The sequence below is a fragment of the Homalodisca vitripennis genome, unplaced genomic scaffold (assembly GCF_021130785.1).
Source record: "Homalodisca vitripennis isolate AUS2020 unplaced genomic scaffold, UT_GWSS_2.1 ScUCBcl_6124;HRSCAF=13193, whole genome shotgun sequence".
Classification (NCBI taxonomy): Eukaryota; Metazoa; Arthropoda; class Insecta; order Hemiptera; family Cicadellidae; genus Homalodisca; species Homalodisca vitripennis.
In genome coordinates, this window is record NW_025782229.1 from 9,979 (window position 1) to 32,641 (window position 22,663).

At 33.2% G+C, this 22,663-nt stretch overlaps 1 protein-coding gene across 2 annotated transcripts; it reads right to left on the reverse strand.

The window, feature by feature from the left end:
* Positions 1–1,758: 1,758 nt before the first annotated feature.
* LOC124373662 (spondin-1-like) lies at positions 1,759–21,911 on the reverse strand. 2 transcript variants are annotated; one of them, XM_046832015.1, is made up of 7 exons: positions 21,652–21,911; positions 20,254–20,425; positions 19,183–19,384; positions 16,129–16,330; positions 5,360–5,530; positions 3,833–3,993; positions 1,759–1,898 (listed from the first exon to the last, which is right to left on the reverse strand). In XM_046832015.1, the coding sequence occupies exons 1-7, from the start codon at positions 21,887–21,889 to the stop codon at positions 1,812–1,814; spliced, it is 1,233 nt and encodes a 410-aa protein (XP_046687971.1). In that variant the 5' UTR covers positions 21,890–21,911; the 3' UTR covers positions 1,759–1,811. The 2 variants fall into 2 exon arrangements, with proteins under 2 accessions (XP_046687971.1, XP_046687970.1); XM_046832014.1 differs by having other exon boundaries at positions 19,183–19,394; positions 21,652–21,783.
* Positions 21,912–22,663: the final 752 nt, after the last annotated feature.

The window sequence follows — 22,663 nt, forward strand, 5'->3', positions numbered from 1 at the left end:
TAATAGGACTTTTAAAAAATTGTTATTTTTATGACTATTCTTTGATTATTTACTAGCATTACAGCACAAGATCAAATAAAAATAAAATAAGTGGTAACTTAACAAACTTAAAACTGTTCTTCCTATTTAAGTGTGCAGGTGTTTGGTTTTAGTTTTCAAGTGGCAATTCTTTGTTTTCTTAGTATAAATTCTATAATTGTGAGCATCAATTATTTACATTCGATAAATACATCATTTTCTAATTGATTTTTGACGTACTTTTTATAAGTTTTTAGAGTACTTGTGCCAATGTAATACTTTGTCTATTAAAAACTAAATTTATCGAACTGAGTACTACTTCATGACCACCTTCATGAAATTACAATATTATTCAGTTTAAAATATACAAGGAAAAGCAGCATTTAAAACTTTTTGAATTACTTTTATACAAGATCTATTCAAAAAAATATTGCAACTTTTTTATTTCTGTAGGGTATATATATACTTTTCATGGTGTTACGCTGGTACACGTCTCTGACATATGCCAACAAGTTCAACCATTTTGAATGTTCAGTTAATTGTTGACCACTGGTTTGCTTGCATGTGTCATGGTTCGTCTTCGATTGTGCCTATTAAAAAAGTGGATCAAAGAATATTTATCAAATTTTGTGTTAAAAACAAATTAATTGCACGGAACGTGTTCCGAATTTTGATTGTGGCTTATAGAGAAGCAAACATTTATCAGTGGTACAAAATGTTCTCAGAAGGCAGAGAAGATGTGAACGAGAGACAGCGTGCTGGACATGTCAAGAACAGACAAAAACATTTGATGAAGTGAAGAAAATAGTATTGACCCATCAACGTTATAAAAGTTGCCAAGGACCTGAATATGTTGATCGGTACGTGCCATTCTGTTTTTACCATAAGGATATAAAGACTGCATCGAAGGAGAAACTGGACAAGATCACATAAAATGGCTTTTTGAAGTGTTTTGAGGATTGGAAGAAATGTTTAGCACAAAGTGTATAATACCTAATGGGGGTTACTTTGGAAGGGGACATTGATAAATAAATAAATAATTGAAAAAAAAAACAAAAACAAAAGTTGTGATATTTTTTTAAGAGACCTTGTATATGTTTATACAATGTTTTGTTGTATTCTTCCTTATATATAAGTTTGTTATCTAACACATATTTCAATTATAGGAATAAGCAATGTTTGTATTGCAGGTTACAAGAAGTTGGTATAAAATACCATCATTACTGATAAATTTCGAATCTCCCAACTTTCATAAAATTTTATGGATTGGAACAACTTTAATTTGTTAAAGTATAAACAAAATTTGGAGTGAAATATTTTGAATGTAGAAATTAAGAGGAAAAAACTCTAGTAAATATTTTAAAATTAATAAAAATATTTGTTTTTTGTCACATCAAGACTTCAAACATTTTGATATACCTTAAACTTCTAAGAAATATAGGATTACTACTTTGTTTGTTGACTCATAAACAAATGTAGAATATCATACTAATATCAACTTAGACTAGATTTAATTTGAAGATTTTTAGATTATGCAAAGTAAAAAACAGCCTGGCATTTTCGCATATACCAATGCAATATAACTGGAACTTAAAGGGTTTAAACAAATATATCTTAAAACAAGTCTATTGTGTTTCAATCTCTTTAAATAATATTTTTATCTGAACATTAACAACTAAACTTAGTTCTAAATCAATTAAAAAATAGGCAAATGATACAAAATTGATTGAATGAATTTAATTTTTCCTTCCTAAAAGAACATGCTAAATTAATACAGTAGAGAAGTGACCCACTCAGTGGCAATACTCTGGAGGGATATGACAACGCCTGCGTCTAGTCACTGTGCGAGGACACGCTTGGCCACCGTTCTTTGGTTCCACCTGAAATTATGAAATATATTACATTTTTAAACAGTTAATTAAAAAAAAATAGTCCCTCACATTTATGTCAAATTAGTCCAGTTAAAAAATATGAAAAAGTATGAATATAAATGTCTATGTATTTAGTGAACAGAATTTTTTAATATTTATTAAATACTTTGAACTGTACATATACAGTGTGTAAAAAAGTCCCACATAGGCTTGATAATTCCTGAACGATTGCAGGTAAAGCAATAAAACTTGGTATATCATTACTGCACCTATAAATCTCAAGTCAAGTTACGAAAGTTAAACTTAGTAAATGAATATTAGACTTAAGAAATAGTTTTTAAGTTAGTTAGTGACTCCTCAGATCTAATGGAGGATGGTCTACAAGGAGTTTGGCAACAAAATATTACGTAAGCATAGCTCAAGATGTACATTGTTATAAAGGAGTTGTTTAGGAGATATGAATATTTAAAGGGAAAACCTGGTATTAGTTATTATAATAGAAAGTTCTTATTTTTAGGTTGTGCTTTGGACTTTACTTCATGTACATCTTACATTACATTTTAAAAAGATGTACATCTTGAGCTATTATTGCGTTAAATGATTTTGCAGAACTTGTAGACCATCCTCCATTGGATGTGAAGTTACTAACTACCTTAAAACTATTTCATAAGTCCAGTATTCATTTACTAAGTTTAATTTTCACAACTTGAGCCAAGTCAATATTATTAAACCATCTAGAACAGGACCTACATTGTAAATGTTTCAAACTTTAAACCAGCGTATTTTTTTAAAGAGTGAACGCTTTGAGGTCAGATTTGTGGCATTGTACTCTACCAATAAAGACCTTTAATTTTATGTTCTACTCAACCTATGCTCTCTTTAAGATTTTCTTCTGACACTTTGCGGGCCATCCCCCTGACATGGAAAAAATGGTAGTTACTTAAAAAAGTAGATTTATAGGTGCAGTAATGATGTACCAAATATTTTTGCTTTATGATGTAATCGTTCGGTAATTATCAAGCCTGTGCAGGACTTTTTTACACCCTGTATATATATGTACAGTTTTTCTGAGTATTAGATGTTGTATAATTTTTTTAACGTTATTTATTTATTTGAGAAGTTTATTTATGAAATTACTAGAAATTTACTGCTAAATGTTTAGTTTTTGTAATATATAACAATGGTAAAGTTTAAAATTCTGCTATTTTTCAAATAATTCATAATCAATATTTACCTTTTAGCAAAGAACTTATAGATTATTAATTTTCTACTTGATTTGGTATATACAATTTTGAAACTAATCAATCCAACATGAAGTGTAATCAATATTACAGTATTCACAGATATTTTGATAGGATAACATGATTTCTAATATTTGCATAAATACAAATTTTGGGTATGTTTGAACCCATTTCTTTCCTTTCTTTTCTTCTTTATGTTCTTTATTTTTGTATGTACTAATACCTCCCCCACCTGACGAAGAGGATAGATTCCAATCCTCGAAATGTCGTGTTATACCTTTTGTAACCATAACGATGGCAAATGTCCGATATCCTGCTATACTGTCAAACCTTCCATCATCAATAACAAAGGTCTATTTTGTTTTAGTATGAAACAGACAAAACATAATGGATTTGTGTATTGTATACTTTTAGTGATATACAAGATTTCAGGCATGTGCTTTTTATCTCAAAACAATGTTTTAATATCCATTTTGAAATATAATATAGTATGAGTGTTCAATGAAACATTTGGTTTAAATAGAATACTATATGAACATGTTGAAGCTTAGATAATTTATCTATATTTTTTATGGCTAAACAGTATTTCACATATCTTACCTGTAATACACCAATCGGCGATTTATTAAAAAGCAAATAACTAAACTATTATCTGCACCGGCTGTTTTAGTCTTACAACTGTCCTAACAATGTATAGCTTACCAAAACGGTTCGAGTTTTTTCCCGGAAGCCTGTGCCACATGTGACAGAGCAGGAGGTGAACTGTGACCAGGGTGACATTACGCAGTCTACAGGAGGTCCAGTGATCGCTCTCACAAGTGGCAAGGACACATTGGCAGGCCGATCTCCCTCCAGCAGGGCATCTGTTTATTGTAGTAAAGTTCAGTCATTACTTATCCTTTATAAATACCACGATATTTATTTAGAAACCCAAGTCAAAATACACCAAAATTTGTTGTTTGTTACAAAATATCCAAATAACCATGAAGATAGTTTGTATACAAGGAAAAGAAAACAGGATGCAGAATAGACCCACATAGTACATCTTTTAATATTTGGGGAGGTTTGGACTTCACAGATTGAGTTAATGTCCTTTTTACTTGTGTTAATTCAACCTGAGCTCTCTGACTGATATATTACTACTTGGTTGTATTCCACTGATACCAACTGCTTCTAATTTCTGTAAATGTTGAATATGCATAAGGCAATTAAACATCTAGCTAAAAGATGGTAGGATTACCATTTTCTTGTGTTCCAAATTAGTTGATCAGTTAATTATAAACTATTTTAGGTTTATCGGAACTGATTTTTATAAAGCAATGCTGATATAGGTCATGGTCAGAAAGATGGTTTATGAGTTTAGACAAATTTACCTTCTCAATTGCCTTGAGAAGATTGATAATGAGGTGTCAGGATGTAGTTACCAACTTCATCAGAAGTACTACCTTGTTCTTATATAGAAAGTACTTTATACTTTTAGTCAACTCGAGCTGAAATAGAAACTTTCCTTCTTATAAAGGGACAGAGTACATTCAATCTAATTACAAGACGCTTTAAGGACCTACACCATCTATTCCAACTGATGTCTACTTTTAATAGAGGATATGGTCTTCTTTATGTCTCACCAGTTATGTTTGGTGAGTGCACTAGAGACAGAATTGGAGTGTTATGAACTGTTTATTATTCAATACATTGGCTTTTTCTGATGTTTAAGCAGTCAAAATAAATGAGAAGAATAGAGAAGCATGTTCGGAATTGGATTCTGCTGACACGGTTATTACACATCCAGACAATTGCTGATTTTAAGATTTATTTAACAATTAATCATATTCTAAACAATCTAGAAGCAGCGTCTCTTGTCAAAGCTTAAAGAAATAGCTCTGTCTGAATAAAAATCACAGTGTATTGCAATGGCACAATGATTTTGACTTGATATCGGAGTTTGTGGGTCTTTCTTATGTACTTCAACATAAAAAAAGTCAAAATGTCAAGTATTTTCAAAAAGATTATGGTATTTTGGTAATGATATTTTAATATGAAAAATAAACCGACTATACTTAAGTATTTATCAACTATATCTTCATGCCATTATTTGATCAAAATTTATCAATTTGTTTGGGTTGGTGCCAAACTGAATAATTACTTTTAATACGAAAATTCAAATTTTAAGATTAGAACTCCTATGGTATATATATGGAAGAAAAGTAGTAGATAGATGATGAAACTGACCCCTGACGGCAGAGCAGGTGCGGTGGCAGTCCTGCTCTGTAAGGAAGTTGTTACGGTTGCCTCGACATCCACTGTACACAAACGGTACACACATTGCCTTCATCGTGCTGAAGAACCATCTCTGGAAGTAGCCCCGACACTGACCTATCTCAGCATCCATCATGCAGGTAGCTACAACACACAATACATTACATTATTTTCAACATTCTAATTCTGATATAACTGACAATAGACAATAGACAATACACTTTATTGACATGTTCGTTGAGAACAGTACATGCGTCATTGGTACAGATTTCATGGTTGTATAAAAATTACATAGCTTAATCTAAGTTACAAGTTTAAAAATTCACTTTCTGAGTAAAAGGGTCTCTCTTGTAGCCAGGCAGTTAATGCTTTTTTTAAACGTTTGGGTGGTTCATTCTTTAGGGATTCTGGAAGTTTATTGAAGTAGGCTGCTCCCTTATATGATGGTTTCCTGGCTGTGAGGCTCAGGTGGTGCACAGGCAGTGTGAAGTCAAGGACATGGCGTGTGTGATACTGGTGAAGGTCTCTGTTTCTAGTTTTTCTTGAGTGTACCGCATGCAGAATTACTTCTAGGATGTACAAGTTTACTACTGTGAGGATCTTCAATTTTCTAAATGCTTCCCGGCAGCTTTCTTGGTATTGGAGTCCTTCTAGGATGTACAAGTTTACTACTGTGAGGATCTTCAATTTTCTAAATGCTTCCCGGCAGCTTTCTTGGTATTGGAGTCCTTCTAGAGCTCTTATTGCTAGTTTTTGCTGCCTGAGGATCTTCTCCATGTTGCAGTTAGCTGTTCCTCCCCATAGTGCTATACCGTATCTGAGATGTGTCTCAAATAGTGAAAAGTAGGCGGTTTTAGCTGCGTCTTTACTGCTAATCTGTTTAATTCTGCGTATTACAAATATGCTGGTGCTTAATTTTTTGCAAAGCTGTTCAGTGTGTGCTTTCCAGGTTATATGTTCATCAATTAATATACCATGGTGATTTGTTTGGTTTTTTGTTTCTAGGTCAGTGATTGGAAGATGTGTATTTTTTTGCCTGGTGGAGAAGTTTATTTGAACAGTTTTATTGTCGTTTAGCACTAAGTTGTTCGAGATGCAGTATTGTTTTGTTGTGATTAGGGCGCTGCTTACACTTCTGGCAAGGTGTTGCGTGGTTTTTGTTAGATATTGTTATGACAGTGTCATCTGCGTACATGGTTGTGTGACAGATGCGCTCTAGGTAGTCGGGTAGGTCGTTTGTAAGCAGTAGGAACAGGACCGGGCCCAGCACTGATCCTTGTGGCACTCCCATCTGCATGTCGGCAGTTTTTGACTGAACTTTTTCTAATAAATTGTTTTTAGTGTATTGGATTTCCACCAGTTGTTTCCTGTTTTTTAGGTAGTTCCAGAACCAGTCTGCAGTTTTATCTTTTACACCCATGCTTTTTAGTTTTTGAAGAAGGCGTTTATGATTTAAGCAGTCAAATGCTTTTGTAAAGTCTAAGAATAAACTAGTAGCAGTGTGGCCCTCTTCCAGTTTGTCTATGACATGCTCTATAAGTTGAATTAGGGCTGTGGTTGTGGATCGTCCTTTCATGAAACCATGCTGATGTTTAGTTAGTAGGCTATTGTGCTCAAGATATTGTAAAAGTCTTTCCAGTACTATTTTTTCAATAATTTTGGAGAAGGTGGATATGAGTGATATTGGTCGGTAGCTAGTCATGTCGGTGGTTGGTCCTTTTTTGTATTTCGGGTATACTTTTGCTGTTTTTAGTTTTTCAGGGTAAATCCCTTGTTGTAAGGATATGTTTATGATGTGTGTTAGGGGATCAGAAATTTCTTCTTTACAGATTTTTGCTAGTTTTGATGAGATGTTATCTAGGCCAGATGAGGTTTTTGTTTTCATGGAGTCTATTGTTTTCTCCACTTCTTCTTTTGTTGTTGGTTCGAACTGAAAAGTGTTGTTAGTGAGTGGCGGGGGATTTTGGCTTGTAGTATTTGTGGCATTTAAGTGGCTGTTTTGGAGAGTTCTTTGTGCTATTGAGGAGAAAAAATTTGTTAAAGCAGTCTGATACTTCTGCAGGGTTGTGAAGTATTTTTCCATTGATTTGAAGGTATATTTGGTTGTTCGATTTGTGTCTGGCTGTCTTATCTTTGTTTATTATTTGCCATAGGGCTTATTTTCGGAGTTACTTATATATATGCTGCTACCGACTCTTTTTTGACCTTTTTGAGCTTTAAGTCGTAGTCCTTTTTCCTGGCTATTGTCTCAGTTTTTGTCTTCTATTCGGCCTGTGCACTGCTCTTTTTCTAGGGCTCGGATGTACTGTTCCTTGAGTCTTGTGCATTCAATGTCCCAGGTCTGGGTTTTGTTATGTTTATTTTTGAAGGTCTTCAGTGGGCAGGTGTTGTCAAGGGTTGCTTGGATGATATTGTGGAATATGTTGTAAGCTGTGTCAGTGTTGTTGGAGTGGTACACAGCATCCCATTTTTGTTTGGCTAGAGTTTATTTGAAGTTTTCTATTGATTTTTTGTTGAAATTTCTCTTCTTTGTTTTAATTTTGGTGGGACAGTGTTTTACTATGGTTAGTGTGGTTAATTGTGCTGTGTGGTCAGAGAGGCCGCTTTGGATTACTGATGTTTTTACTAATTCTGGGTTTATGTTAGTGCACACCCAGTCTATTGATTTTGAAGTTTCATGGGTGATTCTTGTGGGTGGGAGCTGCATCCTTACCAAGTCAAATGCAGCGAGAAGTTCTTTTAATTTAGTGTTATCGCTGTTCTCCTGCAGATTGTCGGCATTAATATCACCCATGACTATGATTTTTTTGTATGTGCTAAGTGCTTTGTCCAGTACATTTAATAGTATATCGATGGCATTGTCTATCTTTGTGCTTGGCGGTCTGTAGACCCCAAGGACATTTATTGTTTCCTTTCTAAGTTTGATTTCGAAAAGGGCTGACTCACAGATAAGTTCAGTTTCATCTGAGCTGGTTTCTAGTAGTTTTACAAATTTTTGTAGGTCTTGTTTAACATAGCCTGCTACTCCTCCCTTAATGTGGTTCTTTCTCGTAAAGCCTCCAACGAGAGAGTAGCCTTCTATGTTTGTTCTTTCTAGTTTTTCTTGATTAAGTCCATGATCTGTCAATATAATAAAGTCTGGTTTATTGTGGCTTAAAAAATGATTTAGCCTTTCAATTTTGTTTGACAGCCAGTTAATATTCTGGTGAAGGAGAGTGAATTGATTAAGATTTGTGTTTTGTTCTGTTGGTGTAGCTATTGTTATGTGTGTTCTTTTCCCTTCAGGCCCGCTTCTAAAAAAGGGCTGTTATTTGGTAGTGTGGTGTATTTAGAGTTTTCAGGGGATGGTAATTGTCTGTTTGTTTCAGGGTTTAAAATACTGTTCAGAGGTGGTGGAGGATGTAGCGATTTTTGTTTTACATTTTCCAGTTTTAATTTTTTAGTTTGCTTATAGTAGAAGTCTGCTATGGTTTCACCAGAGTTGAGTTTTGTGGCTGTCATAAAAAATGTGTGTAAAACCATTTATTGAATATACTGTACCATATATCTATTGAACAATTTTTAAAGTCACTTGAGAGAAGAAATCATGTAGCATCTGTGATTTTCAATCTTTCCAAAATATTCTATATTGTTAATCATAAAATCCTTCTTAAGAAAATTTTACATTATGGTACTGTGGAAATGTTATGCATCGGCTTCACTCGTGTATTTTTGAGAGTTGTCTTTGAAAATGGGGATGAGATGGGTTTCTACTCTTCTTGGGCAATTAATGATAATGGTGTGCCTCACGGTAAGTGTTGGAACCGAACTTGTTTCTTGCATATGTGAATGATCTTCCATGGGTTTTCTCATTGACACCTCATTGACTCCACATTTGCTGATGATGCCACATTAACAGTCTCTGATAAACATCTACCTGAATTTAATAAATGTTCCCATCTTATCATTGGTAAAGTTTCTGAGTATATGGTGGACAGCAATATAAAATGAAAAGAACATGTAACACTAATTGCAGTCAAAATAATTTCAGCTTGGGGGAATTCGGTACACTGAAAAAAAAATTCAAGATAAAAAACAGGATTGTTTAATGTTTCAGTTTAAGTATAGAAAATCCAGCAGACAGTATTTCACTAATTTTATATCATGACATTACTGCCCTCCCAAGCCAAAAGGCCGTATCTACAGAAATTTCACATATTGAGTTAAATATTGATTCTAATGTTTTAAACCATGAGGATTCCAAAAAGCCAAACCAGAAGGCTGTATCTGCTACAGTTTCAGAGATATAATGATAGTGAAAAGCCGTATCTACTGTGAAAATAACCTAATACTAAAGCAAAAGGCTGTATCTACAAGTACTTAGCCAAAAACCCGTATCTGCAATGCAGTTACGGTTGTCTGGCTTAGGATTTACCAGTTACTGTTTTCTGGCTTAGTATACTCTTTGTGATGTTGTACTTACGTTTTTTTATAACAGTTGAAATAAAGAATACTGTGTAGAAAACAGCTGTTTGAAGCAAGAAAATAGACTGTACAAGGAACAACTGCTGCAGATTGAGGTTATGTCTTGTGATATAAGCAAAGAGTGAGGTGTGCTGTTTAGTTTTTAGTATAAAGTTATCTTCTTAACTGTGGATATATTTTGATATCAAGTTATAATATAATTAATATTAAGTAATTGAACAGTATTTAATATGGTCTACACATGTGAAAATTGCCAGCGATCCTTTTCCAGATGTGTTTACATTTCCCATGTTTCACAATGCTTACCTGAAGGTTCTTCTTCAGTTTCCAACTGTCAGGTAAGAGTTAACCGTTGCTAAATTAATGTAAAAAGGTTAGAATTTATTGATTTTCTTGAAATGACTGATAAAAATTTAAAAAAAAATATTTAACGATGAAACTATATAATTGACCATATACTTAATAGCCTATTATATATAAGCCTATTAACTTATATTATAATTTGAACGTTATTTTACAGGAAGACATTTTTGCTGAGGAATCTCATCATGAATTGCTGGAAGTAGGCCTTCCTGTGACTGAAATTACACCAACTAATCCCTCAACTAGTACTGAAGAAGAAACACTTTTCATGGTCATTAATCTGAATGAAAATACCCTCCCTCTTGATTTAACAGAAGATACTACAGTTGTAGTAGAAATGACACATGAACAAGATCTGAATCAAAATGAAGAGAATGAAAGTGCCAAGGACAAGGGTTTTACCAAGAAGGGACAACCAAGAAAAAGATCTGCACCAAAAGAAAAAGAGACACGCTCATCAAAACAGTTACGGACTAAAAGAAAAGCACGGCATAAAACCAGCATGTGATGTAAACCGATGCAAGATGAAATGTATTCAAAAAATTACAGAAGAGAGGCGAAAAAGTATTTATGAACAGTTTTGGTCACTAGATGACTCAGACAGAAAAATGTTTATTTTAAGTTGTGTGACAAGGAAAAAAGTGGCAAGGAGAACAGTTGCTGATGGAGTTGAGTCTAGAAGAAATAAGTCTTTCTTTTATACCTTTACAGACGATGAAGGAGAAATCAAACATGTTTGCAAAACATTTTTTCTGGCCACCCTTGGATATTCGAAAAATAATGACACAACTGTGTTTAATATTTTGAATCAGGCTATTGACGACATTACTCCAAAAATTGATCGGAGGGGCAGACATGAACCTCACAACAAAATTAACAGAGCTTGCATCGTTGACCACATCATGAAATTCAACCCATGTGTTCATCATTATCGTCGAGAACATGCTCCACTCAAGAAGGGTACTTACCAACTGATGTAAACGTTAAACTAATGCACGATGATTTCATACTAACATACCCAGAAAAAAAAATTTCCTACGAGTTGTACCGCTCAGTTTTATCGGAACAAAATATTTCTTTTACGAAACTCGGACATGAAGAATGTGAAAAGTGTGAAATTTTTGAGAAGCATAATTTGGATCATTCTAAAATTCCTAATGAGTCATGCGATGAATGTAAAAAATATTTAAGCCATAAGATGAGATATGAAGAAGCACGAAAATTGTACATTGAGTCTGTAGATAAAACTAAAATAGATGAATATAGCACTGAAAAAAACTGTTATTTATTCAATGGACTTACAAAAAGTACTGATGCTTCCTCAGATGGAGGAATTTAAGGAATGTTTGTTCACTAGGCGAATCATCGTCTTGAACGAATCTTTTGTTCCAGTTGGTGACGGGCAATCCGACATACAGCCAATTGCATGTATTTGGCATGAAGCTATATCAGGGCGAAAAAAAGAAGATATTTGCAGCACAATCTACAAGTTCCTCACTTTAAATAGGGATGCTGAAAAGGTTATCTTGTGGATGGATAACTGTGCTGCACAAAATAAAAACTGGGGATTGTTTTCTTTCATGGTCTACGTCATAAATAGTGGTGAAATCGCAGCTTCAGAGATAGTTTTCAATTACTTAGAATCCGGTCACACATTTATGTCTGCCGACAGCTTTCATCACCAGGTTTCTAAGCAACTGCGGTTGAAAGGTAAAGTCTATGACTTCAAAGACTTCCATGAAGCTGTCCAAAACAGCAACTCAAAAAAGGTAACTGTTGTAGACATGAATTTTGATGATTTTTTTCTTGAGTTTGATTATTCATCCTCAAGTAAAATAAATAAAGCAAATCCGAGGCCATATTTAGCTAACATGGTTCAAGTTTCTTTTGAAAGAGGTGAAATGAATTTAAAATATAAAACTTCATTTTCCTCAGATAATATTTCTTTGAATTTTTTTAAAACAGTCAATTCTTAAAAAAACAAAGATTCCTCAACCTCTGAAAAGAAATGGCCCCAGGGGTATTCTTAAACTAAAAAAGGCCGACATTTTAAAGAAGTTGGTCCCACTCATGCCTCACAATAGAAGGGAATTTTGGAATGAAATGCCAACAAGTGATTGCTCAGATCTCATAACTGAACCTGATGAATAGTAATTTTGTAACATTGGTTTTAACATAGTTCATAAGTAATGTTCAATCTAATAATTATTACTTTTGTAATATTTTTAAAATAAAACTATAATATCATTTCATTTTTGTTTATTATTTTACCCCAGTTTATAGAGAAACCCGATTGAATGATTAGATAGTGTATGTGTGTTTTTGAATTGCTTAGTTAAAATTATAATTTCTGAATAAAATTATAATTTACAGTTATTTGGTTATAAATAGTGGTACTGTAGTTAGAATTAATTGATAAAAATTTATTCTTTGTCAGACTGAAGTGATATAGCTTTATGCTCCCAAGAAAAGATTAGGCAGCAGATACGGTTTTTAAATATTGCCATAAAGTGGAATACATAGCCAAAAGAAGGTATGTGTATATACGGTCTTTTGGCTTTGTAAAACAATCATGCACAAAAACAGTAACTGATTCAAAAAATAGGAACAAAATGATTTTTGTTGCATAAAACCTAATTTTAATAAGATGTTCATACTGTACATTAGTTTGAACATAACCGAAGATTCAGATGATCAATGTATTATGAGGAAATTTACAATGGAAGTGTGCAAAAGTGAAACGGCCATTTTCTCAGTTTGCCATATTTTGTAGATACGGCCTTTTGGTCTAGCGGGGCAGATTAGCTTAATGTAAATCCATGAGATTTTCTGCCTTTACAAATTAAATCTGTAAACATTTCCACAAACACCAAATTAATACTATCACCGACCTAGGAAAAGAACTCTCAAAACCCAATCCACTGATAAGCTTAGTATCATTAAGCTTTAAAACTACAAAAACTCTACAAAAACTACAAAAAATTTTACAAAATAACTCAAAATCAAAACTCCTTAACCCAATTCAAATTTATATTTGATTCTACTTTTGTATTTTTTAATGTTTTAATTTAGCTATCAGGCTAAATAACTCAGACATCATTTTCCTAGTACCTATTTAATATGTTTTACTGGAGTCAAGCTCAAAATATTATAAACAAAATTTGATGAAATAAAATAAAATAACCTCAGTTCTTTCCATTTAAATTTTAATATTTAAAGCCAATAGAGAAGTTTCATGTGCTTAACCCTTCTGGTCAAGCAGTTTTTATTTTTATTCATTAATCAGTGTCAAAAGGCTTTATTCTTGAAAACAGAATACTGAACTTGTTTCAATAAACAATGATCAGTTATGAGCTAACAAATAAGTGTAACCACTTGAAGTATGTCGATTATGTGTGGGGTATTGTTACAGCTTAACGTTTTCTGTGTGATTGGTTATATATTCATTGTTTGTCACATTTAATAGCTTCACTTTGTTCTAATAAGTTTATAATTGTCACTATGTCACAAAGTTTACATTATTAATTTTGTATTCGCTTTTGATAGATAGTGTTTAAAAGTCTCAAATGTGGGCAAGATTTGAATTATTCACCTATTCTACTCACCACCTGAGGTATATATTTTTGGAATATTAAGACTAATTCCACTTTCAAATAAATTTTATTTCGTTCAACTGAATACACATGGTTATAGAGTCTACCAATTTTCCTTTTATAATTAACTCTGAGTTACAAATGCTCACAATAAATGTTTTATTATACACTTCAATAAATATATTTTTATTCACTTTAGGATCACTATAAAGAAATAGATTTTGAAAGGAATTTAACTATCACTGTATGCTGATATATCCATGTCAGTTGCTTCAACCTTGAAAGCCAATGAAGGAAAGAGAGCGATGCTGAGACCGAGCCGGGGGACAACGAAAGTTGGTCCCTGTACTTTTAATCTCGGACCCAAACTACAATGCTTAAATTTTAATATCTTGTTAATGCTGTTCATAAAATAGGAATTTCTTTATTTCTTCATTACTAGAATTGATTTGACATATCCAACCGCCAATTTGCCTAAAACTCATTTGAAATTTGAACTACGAGATGCTGATCTGTTACAAGTTGATAGCTTATTTAATCAAGATGGTTATTCCAGCTAAGTTTTTCATCTAAGGTGATTCCAAAATGTTTCGTTGAGTGAATTTGCTCAAGTCCAGGAAATCCACAACAGCAACCTTGTATCTTCTGAGTGTCAGTTGTTTTGCTTTACCTTCATTGAACACCGCATCATTATTTTTACAGTATTGCTGGGCAAAGCTGACTCAACTGTGTTGATTATGAGTTGTTTTATTAATCTCTTGCTGGATAAAAGAACTGAATCATCAGCATAAATAACAAGATAACTGCATGATCAATGCGATGAGGAGGTCTGAAATAAATAATACAAATAGTACTGGGGCCCATTACAGAGCCTTGTGGCATTCCTCTTTTTATAGGTAATAGAGCCAATATTATGTATTTTTTATATATTTATTGTTTTACGGTAAACGGTTAAATATTTCTGCTATGACTTTGTCTATTGCATGTAAATTGCTTAATGACAATAAAATATCTTGAATCTTGGGTTAAAGGTAGTTTGTGGTAGTTTTAGGCAAGTTCATGGTAACAAAACTTTGTTGTAGCATTACTCTATGGTCATCAAGTTTCATAGTTATCAGCTTTTGTGATCTTCAGAGTCTGTAAAGCCAGATTCATGATCCAGTTAAAAAGATATTTTTATATGGAAAATTGTTGGGAAATTTTATGATGTCAGAAAGGAAGTCTTCAGGATTAGAACATTAGGACTATGTTTGTCTATATAAGGTCAGTTATAATGTCCATCACCTTCCTGTCTCAGTGTTTTAGATGATATGGTGTGAGGCCTCAGCAAGTCACCTGTGCTGGTGTGACATGTGCTCATGACCTGCATCATATGCAGTGACAATGCCCGGTTCATTTTCTTCTGTCTAAATTCCAAGCAGTTTTTGGGTACATTTGATTCCTTTTCTTTCTCTTCTTTTTTTCTTTCTTTTCTTTAGTGGCAGTTCATTGCCACAAGTTCTAACTCTTATGTATTAATTATCTTCTCACCTGATAAAGAGGATATTGAGGATAGATTTCAATCCCTGAAACATTGTGTTAAACATTTTATAACATATGTACAATGAAACATGTAACATATGTTGTACGAGCAAATGTCCATAATTCTATTATCCTTTCAGACCTTCCATCATTAATAAAAAACTTTAAACAAAGAATTACTATAGTAAATTTATTTTAAAATCATATTAGAATTATTTACTTAATATATTCTTTTATAGTTATTTCTAACTATTTTCAGTTTGTATGGATTTTAAAACAAGTAGTATTTTTTGTTTTATCGGGACTATAGGTTTTATAAATAATTACCACTTAAAAGGATTTCTATTTAGTGATGACAGTGTGTAATCTAACTCTGACAGCGATGATTATGCTCCACTAAATTAATATTATTGGAGATGATAATGCATTGGACAGGAGTACAGCTACCTACTACAATATATATGTGCACTGCCTTATTAAAATATCCCTTACCGAAAAATCTTCTAGTAAATGTAAGGTAGATACACAGAAATTATTGTACATTATTTGTAAAATCATTTTTATTATTTGTATAATCTTGACATCTGATACCATAGTATGTTCAAAAAATACAAAAATATGTTTCAAGGATTGGAATCTATCTCCTTCTTAAGGTCTCAAAAAAATACTTTTACATAAGATTAAGTGGGCACAAAATTGAAAATCTTAACAAAGAATAGCCACCAAGGGTTAGCTAGAGTCTAACCTGCAACAGAACAACTGATACCACCTCAAGTACAAGATAAACTACTGACACTGTACCTTTAGCAGTAGCCATGTCGATGACACAGTCAACTCGGCCGGTACAGGGATGGTGTTGTACTAGTTGCCTGCGAGCCGCACACTTGGCCTTGTTCTCTGAGTCCACCAGCAGTATGCGTGACCGGGCGCGCTGACCAGGCCCACATCGTGCACTACAGGGTGACCATTCTGACCACTCTGTTGTGGGACATTCAGGGTCAGGCTGCAAACAAACTACCATTTATATATACATGCCTATGGACATGAAGTACGTTTGAGACAAACTCAAGAGATTTGAAATCTTAAATATTCATTCTGGCTCAGTCAAGAGAGACATTCTTACAAAACAACTAATCTTGAGATTTTGTATTTTAACTTGTTTAAACATTTTACAGAACAGTTGAAAATACCTTCATATATTTTGAAGCTTACATTTAAAACAATATTTTATTTTCCTTTACTGCTCTACTAACTGTTTCTTCCGCGTGTTTTAAGGATTTGAACAGCTGCATATTTAAAGTTATTGGCTAAAATCAACTCTTTATTTTCACATGCATTGGATTGGTTAGTTTGACTACATGTGTTTTGTTCTCTACAAAACTATTTGATTAAGAAACATCATGAGAAAACAGTATGAGTGATGGTGTTGTGAATTGTGGGGGAAGTTTACAGATGGCCGAAATAACATGCTCCGATTTCAGGGTCCCAAAACCTGGTATATCTCTCTGTGACTATCACTTATCTCAGGAGTGTATAGAGTGTCATTTAAAAAGAATATGCCGATGATGTCCCAGTTTTTCAAAATAGGACATTGCGTACAAAGCTGCAGGTATCTGCTTAGTCTACCAATAAAGTTAAAATGATTACAAATTGCAGTCAATGGTACCTAAATAAATTAAATTTTCCATACGAGATTGCCATAATTGTTTTGATAAATGTTAAAATTTTCATATATTGAATTTTTTTAATGAACGTCATTTTAAAACTTACATATCAATGTAACAATTATCATGGTTGTATAAAACATAGTATTTATCTAAAAACTGTTGTAATAATAAATATTTTAACCCCGTTGAACACTGTTAAATAACTCTCCCTTGTATATCATACTGTCATAATATAATAAAATATGGAACTGGAGCAGAATACTGCTGCCCACCATCTTACAAAGTCAGTTTGTATTAACAACAAGAATTTTTAATGTTAATGATAGAATAACACAGAAATATAAACATAATTAAATCCAATTTAGCCATGTTTCTTATAATATGAACAGTTATAAAAGAAATGATGTAAGTTATTTAATTATTACGTAAACTAAGGAAACATGTTACTTTGGATATGCTAGTTCTTACTTAGTACGCTTTTTTCCATTCCCAACTCAGACAAGGAATTACTTTATGGGGAATAGGATTTGCATAAAAAAAGTCCTTAAATGGTAAAAATAGGCATTAAGAGCAATAAAAAAATGTTCCAGAAAGAGAATCTTGTGTGCCAATTTTCAAAGAACTAAACATAATGACCCTTCTAAGCCTGTAATATATACTGTTGTCTAGTCCAGTGTTAAAGAATTTTTAAGTAATGTTATAACAAAAAATATATGCTTGAATGAATCTCAGTAAAACGAGAATAAAGTCATTCAGATTGTGATGAAAATGAAATTATTTAATACGTTTGAACACAGCACATTCTCCGATGGATTTTCGCTGCATTATTCTCTTCTGCTTCCATAAAACAAATAATACTCAATTTAATTTGGTGAGAGTGTCAGTAGATGTGGCCATGTTCAAGCAACTGTAGCTCAATGTTAACTGGCTACTTGGACTCGGTAGTGACTAATGTTGTAGTGAGGAAGATGCCCAATGGTTTACTGCGCACACCGCAGACTTGACACTTGTCTGACCATCATAGCGTTAGACCGAAAGTTGGAAAGAAAAACGACCCTCACATCATAAATGGTTAGGCAAATTTTATTCCGTGAATGAGTATTTGGCCAACACCAGTACTTTAAGTTTTTACGTACAATTACTGTTTTCATTGTTTTAAGCCACCTATTTTGTTACCTGTTATTTATTATTAAAGGCCATTTTTTATTTTGGTTTCATGTTCCAGTTGTAGAAATGTCATATTAAACATAAGAAATGAACTATTGACATAATGTTAGTATGTTGTGATAATCGAGGGAACACAGACGGCACGGAGTGAAGTGCTGCTCTTATCAAAGGACAATCACAAGCTGGACCGATTTTACTTTATTTTCATGTTTTTATTTTTGTTGCCCTGCCACGCTACTTGAAACTGTGGCAGTGTAAATTCCATTTATGTAATTTGTAATTTGAACTTGTATTTTTGATGGAATAAATTATTATTCATTATATATTATGTTTGTGACTTACATAATACGGTTTTATTTTTAGAGATTTTATGTAAAACAGTATTTTAATTCATTATTGCCTTTTTATGTTAGATATTGTTATTAACTTTTTATCTATATTTATGGTTTTATTAGGTTTATTCTAATACAACAGACTTATATATATTGCACCATAATTTTACTTCCTCATCCCACATTTAGTGTTTAAAGACAATAAAAATCTTGATTCTTAATACACGATTCATTACATTACAGGTAATTAAAACCCTAAATCGTATTAGTATTAGTTTACCTCATCAATATTTTTCTGATACAGTTTCATTTTGTGATATAATTCGATTGATGAATTTATAGAATCTACATTGTATCTTTTCTCAATGGCCTTATTAGAAATAACAATCAAAAGTGAGAATTTTCTATACAATTGTGATAACCATTTAAAAAATGTTGTAGACAAAAGTATAGTCAGTAGAACCCTGCACACAGCCAACAGGATGACATAAACTACACAACACAACAGTATTGTATATTCCTCAGGTAAAAAAAAACAATATGCTCATTTAATTGAGGTTTTATGGGGTTTGTTTTTACTGACATTATGTGGTTCTTTTTGTTAGGGGTTCACATTTGTTGTCCATAAGTCCACAGTGTGTTATGGTGATTGCTATAACAATACTCCACAAATGCTTATATAAACTCACAAGTTCCTCGTAGGTACAAGGAGGCTCTATACACTGCTCCTTCTCTACGACTGCGACATGAGGACATTTCTTGCTGCCCATGCGCTTAAGAAAGTGACGAGTCCGCATCCTCAGCCCCTCGCCACAGGTCGCTGTACAGTCCGACCACGGCTCCCAAGCGCTCACAGCACACAAACTCGTCATCAATTGGAGACACCTCTTCCTCATCCCCTCTACAAGGATAGTGTCAGGACATTAAATGAAATTTTTCAGCATTTCATTAGGGCAAGTATTGCTTAGTTGCTTCCAAAGTGTTTAGAACACAACTTAAATGTATTTAAATCAATATTTTTTTGAATACAGGCAAGCATATCTTAATAGCACTAGTTTTTAACTTTTACAAGAAAAATTACTTTTGTTCATTACTTATTACTATTATTATTTGTATTATTCTCCCTATTTCACTCTTAAATTTGATAACAACTTATTTATTCACAGAACAGTTTTCCAAATGTTATATGAAAAGTTAATCTCTCTTTTTTTTAATCTGCAATAATTAAACTTTGTAAATTTAAAATAATTTACATAACTTGCAATCTTAATTCTGTACATCATTTAAGGCACTATGCTATAAAAAGATTAATCGATCTACTCTGTTTGATCCTTTTATGAGTATGTAAGCTAAATCAAGCACAGAGTACAATGGTGCTACTTTACAGCTTCCGATCTATTGTTATTCATGAATTTCTATGAACAATTGTGAGAATCAATGTAATAATACAATATAGTCTCCTCCTATGTATTGTAAAGGAGTTTGATTCTGTAGTCTTTCTCATTTCATAAATACCTTAATGAACAGAACCCCTTAAAACCTCACAGTGGTTTACATCCTGTTAAAAATTCATTTATTTCAAAAAAATTTAATTTCGTAAAATCTAGAAGTTACCAAGGAATTTTATCAATCTTTTGAATATATTCCCATGCAATTTATTATATAATTATGGAATAAAGACATATTGTAAATTTCAATTAAGAACAAATTTTTGTATAGTTTTTGATTTCTTTAATAACAGAGATAAAAGGAATACTAACGGGCAGAGAGGAGCCTCAGCGACACACATCTCTCTGGAAACCAGCTGGCGGTCACAATTGGCCTGTTGTGCCACTGCAGGCTGTACATAGCTGCGTGTCCGGACACGCAGGCCCTTTCCACATGTCACAGAGCATACAGACCATGGTGAGTACTCTGTTACTCCACACTCCTCTGGAAACATAGTACACTCATTAGACACCAATCAATAGGGCGACAGTCGCTACTGTGCCTGAAAAATCGCTACAGTCTGCAGGTAATTACTTGTTTGGACATGAAGTATCTTGTCACTACTTAGGGCATTTTTTGAGAACACCAGTGAGCATTATAATAAATACTTTTTAACAATTCTAAAAATTAGTAATATATTTGCAGAAGTAGGTATACCTGATTGTAAAATGAAGTAAAATGAGACAGAGCAGTCTTTGACTATTATCATCTCATTTGGTTATTTGTTAGAATTTTACTGTTGGACACACAATGAATGATTTTAAAAAATAATAAAAATTAACATAATATATTGACAAGGCCATGCCATCTACCACTAAAAAAATTAAATAAATATTTTGTTTTTTTTTAAGCGACAGATTAAGAAACAGAAAACATAGATAATACAATGATATACCTTTGATGTATTTAACCTGTTGACGAGTGCCGCAAAACATACCCAAATGAGTACGCACGGCATTTTCCGTTGCAGACTAATGACAGTCAGTTCGTTCTCACTGACTTACTGTGACGTCTAGCGGAGATTTTTGGAACTTTTCAGTTGTTCCTAATAGTGTTGCTGTACAGTGTTTCTAGTCCTGTATCGTGGTGGCACCTGGTGATAATTTTTAAAACTATTTTACGGAGGCGGGACACAAGACCCGCTACGCCTCCAAGGTCGCCATTTTATAAGGCCACTCCCCCAGAATGACACAAAGAAGCGTAAACTACTCAATCAGTGCTATGTGTGCAAACACACCACTCGAACTGAACAAAGAAGAAAAGAAACCAGCTATGAATGTTCAAACATGTGAGGTCGCCCTTTGTATATATCCTTGTTTTGAGCAGTATCACACACAGTAGCAAAGTTTTAAAACAATATTATTGCTTTTTAAACAATCTACAATGTATTTTTATATACATTTAAACTTTAATAAACAAGTTTACTAATGTTTAAAAGTCTTTTTTATTTTACTCCCTAAAAGTCTGTCACTGGTCAATGAGGCACTCAGTATGGACCGTCATAGCCGTCAAATGCTGTGCGCACTCGTCAACAGCTTAATGCTGATGTCTATATGTCATGCCCTTCATATGTTTAACTTGCTGTGATTTTAACCTTATGTTTCATGTTTCTAATACCAGTTAATTTAGAAGTGGTTAAACAAATTTAAATACCACGTAAACACACTCACTTCGATTGGAATCTTCCGAGTTTTCACTGACAGTGACCTTTTCCAGCAGCTCATCCTCAGTCTTGTCACTGCAGGAACGAGGGATGAGATGATCCAGAGTCACATAGAGACGTGCCAGAGGCAGCATATTTTGGCCTGTTGGGTCATAAAATGGGGCCCGCGGATCCTCTGGGTACATGCTGGTTATTTTCTGGATAGGATCTTGTGGCATTGTTGGTGAATTGGGTGACTGCAACATCAAGTGTTATGTCCCACACTATTATTGACTGTGACAATATTATTCAATAAAACTTCTCCAGCCAATGAACAAAGAAAGGCTCACAGATAAACCTGACTCTCTGAAAAATTATTTACAATCATGTAACCTGAACATTGAACAAGAAGAGGAGAACAAATAACTATAAACCATGGTTAAAAAAAGTCTGCACCTGGTAGTTTTACTCAATTGTAAGAAAATAATTATTAAAGGCACAATTATTTGTTCAGTGCTAATAAAGATGCTTGGAATTTGTTGGTAGAAATATCAGAAATAATCTTAAACAAGATAGTCCACTAGATGTTTTTCAAAACTTATTTTTTTGTAATATTCTTAATTTAATCAGGTAATTTCAGAAAAATCTGGCCTTGATATTTTGAGGAAGGTTTATAGATAATGGAAGTGGATCAAAGAATTACCACAAACAGCATGCTAAATGATGGCCAACTTGGCTTCACCACTGGAAAATCAACAACTACAGCAGCGTTCAAGGTAACTGAACTTTCATTTGTTCTAAGTATAGCTTTTGACTGCTCAAGTCATGAAATGCTTCATAAATGGATACATATAGGAGTTTATAAATCTACAGAGAAATTGTTTGAAAAATATGTGGATGGCCAACAACAACTATTAAAATTGAATTCCACTCATAGAAAAATCACTGAATTAGTATCCTGTATTTAAGCCTCTTCCCAGTTCAAATGGGAGTGCCCCAAAGAACAGTGCTACAACCAGCACTCTTAATTTAATTTTTAC

What these genes read in the sequence shown, in the direction of transcription:
- LOC124373662 (XM_046832015.1), bottom strand. Translation starts at nt 21,889, where the DNA reads ATGTTGCAGTCACCCAATTCACCAACAATGCCACAAGATCCTATCCAG. An exon ending in CTCGGAAGATTCCAATCGAA is followed by an intron (nt 20,426 to 21,651) that starts GTGAGTGTGTTT and finishes CTATGTTTCCAG; the next exon opens with AGGAGTGTGGAGTAACAGAG. An exon ending in CTTGTACCTACGAGGAACTT is followed by an intron (nt 16,331 to 19,182) that starts GTGAGTTTATAT and finishes GTTTGTTTGCAG; the next exon opens with CCTGACCCTGAATGTCCCAC.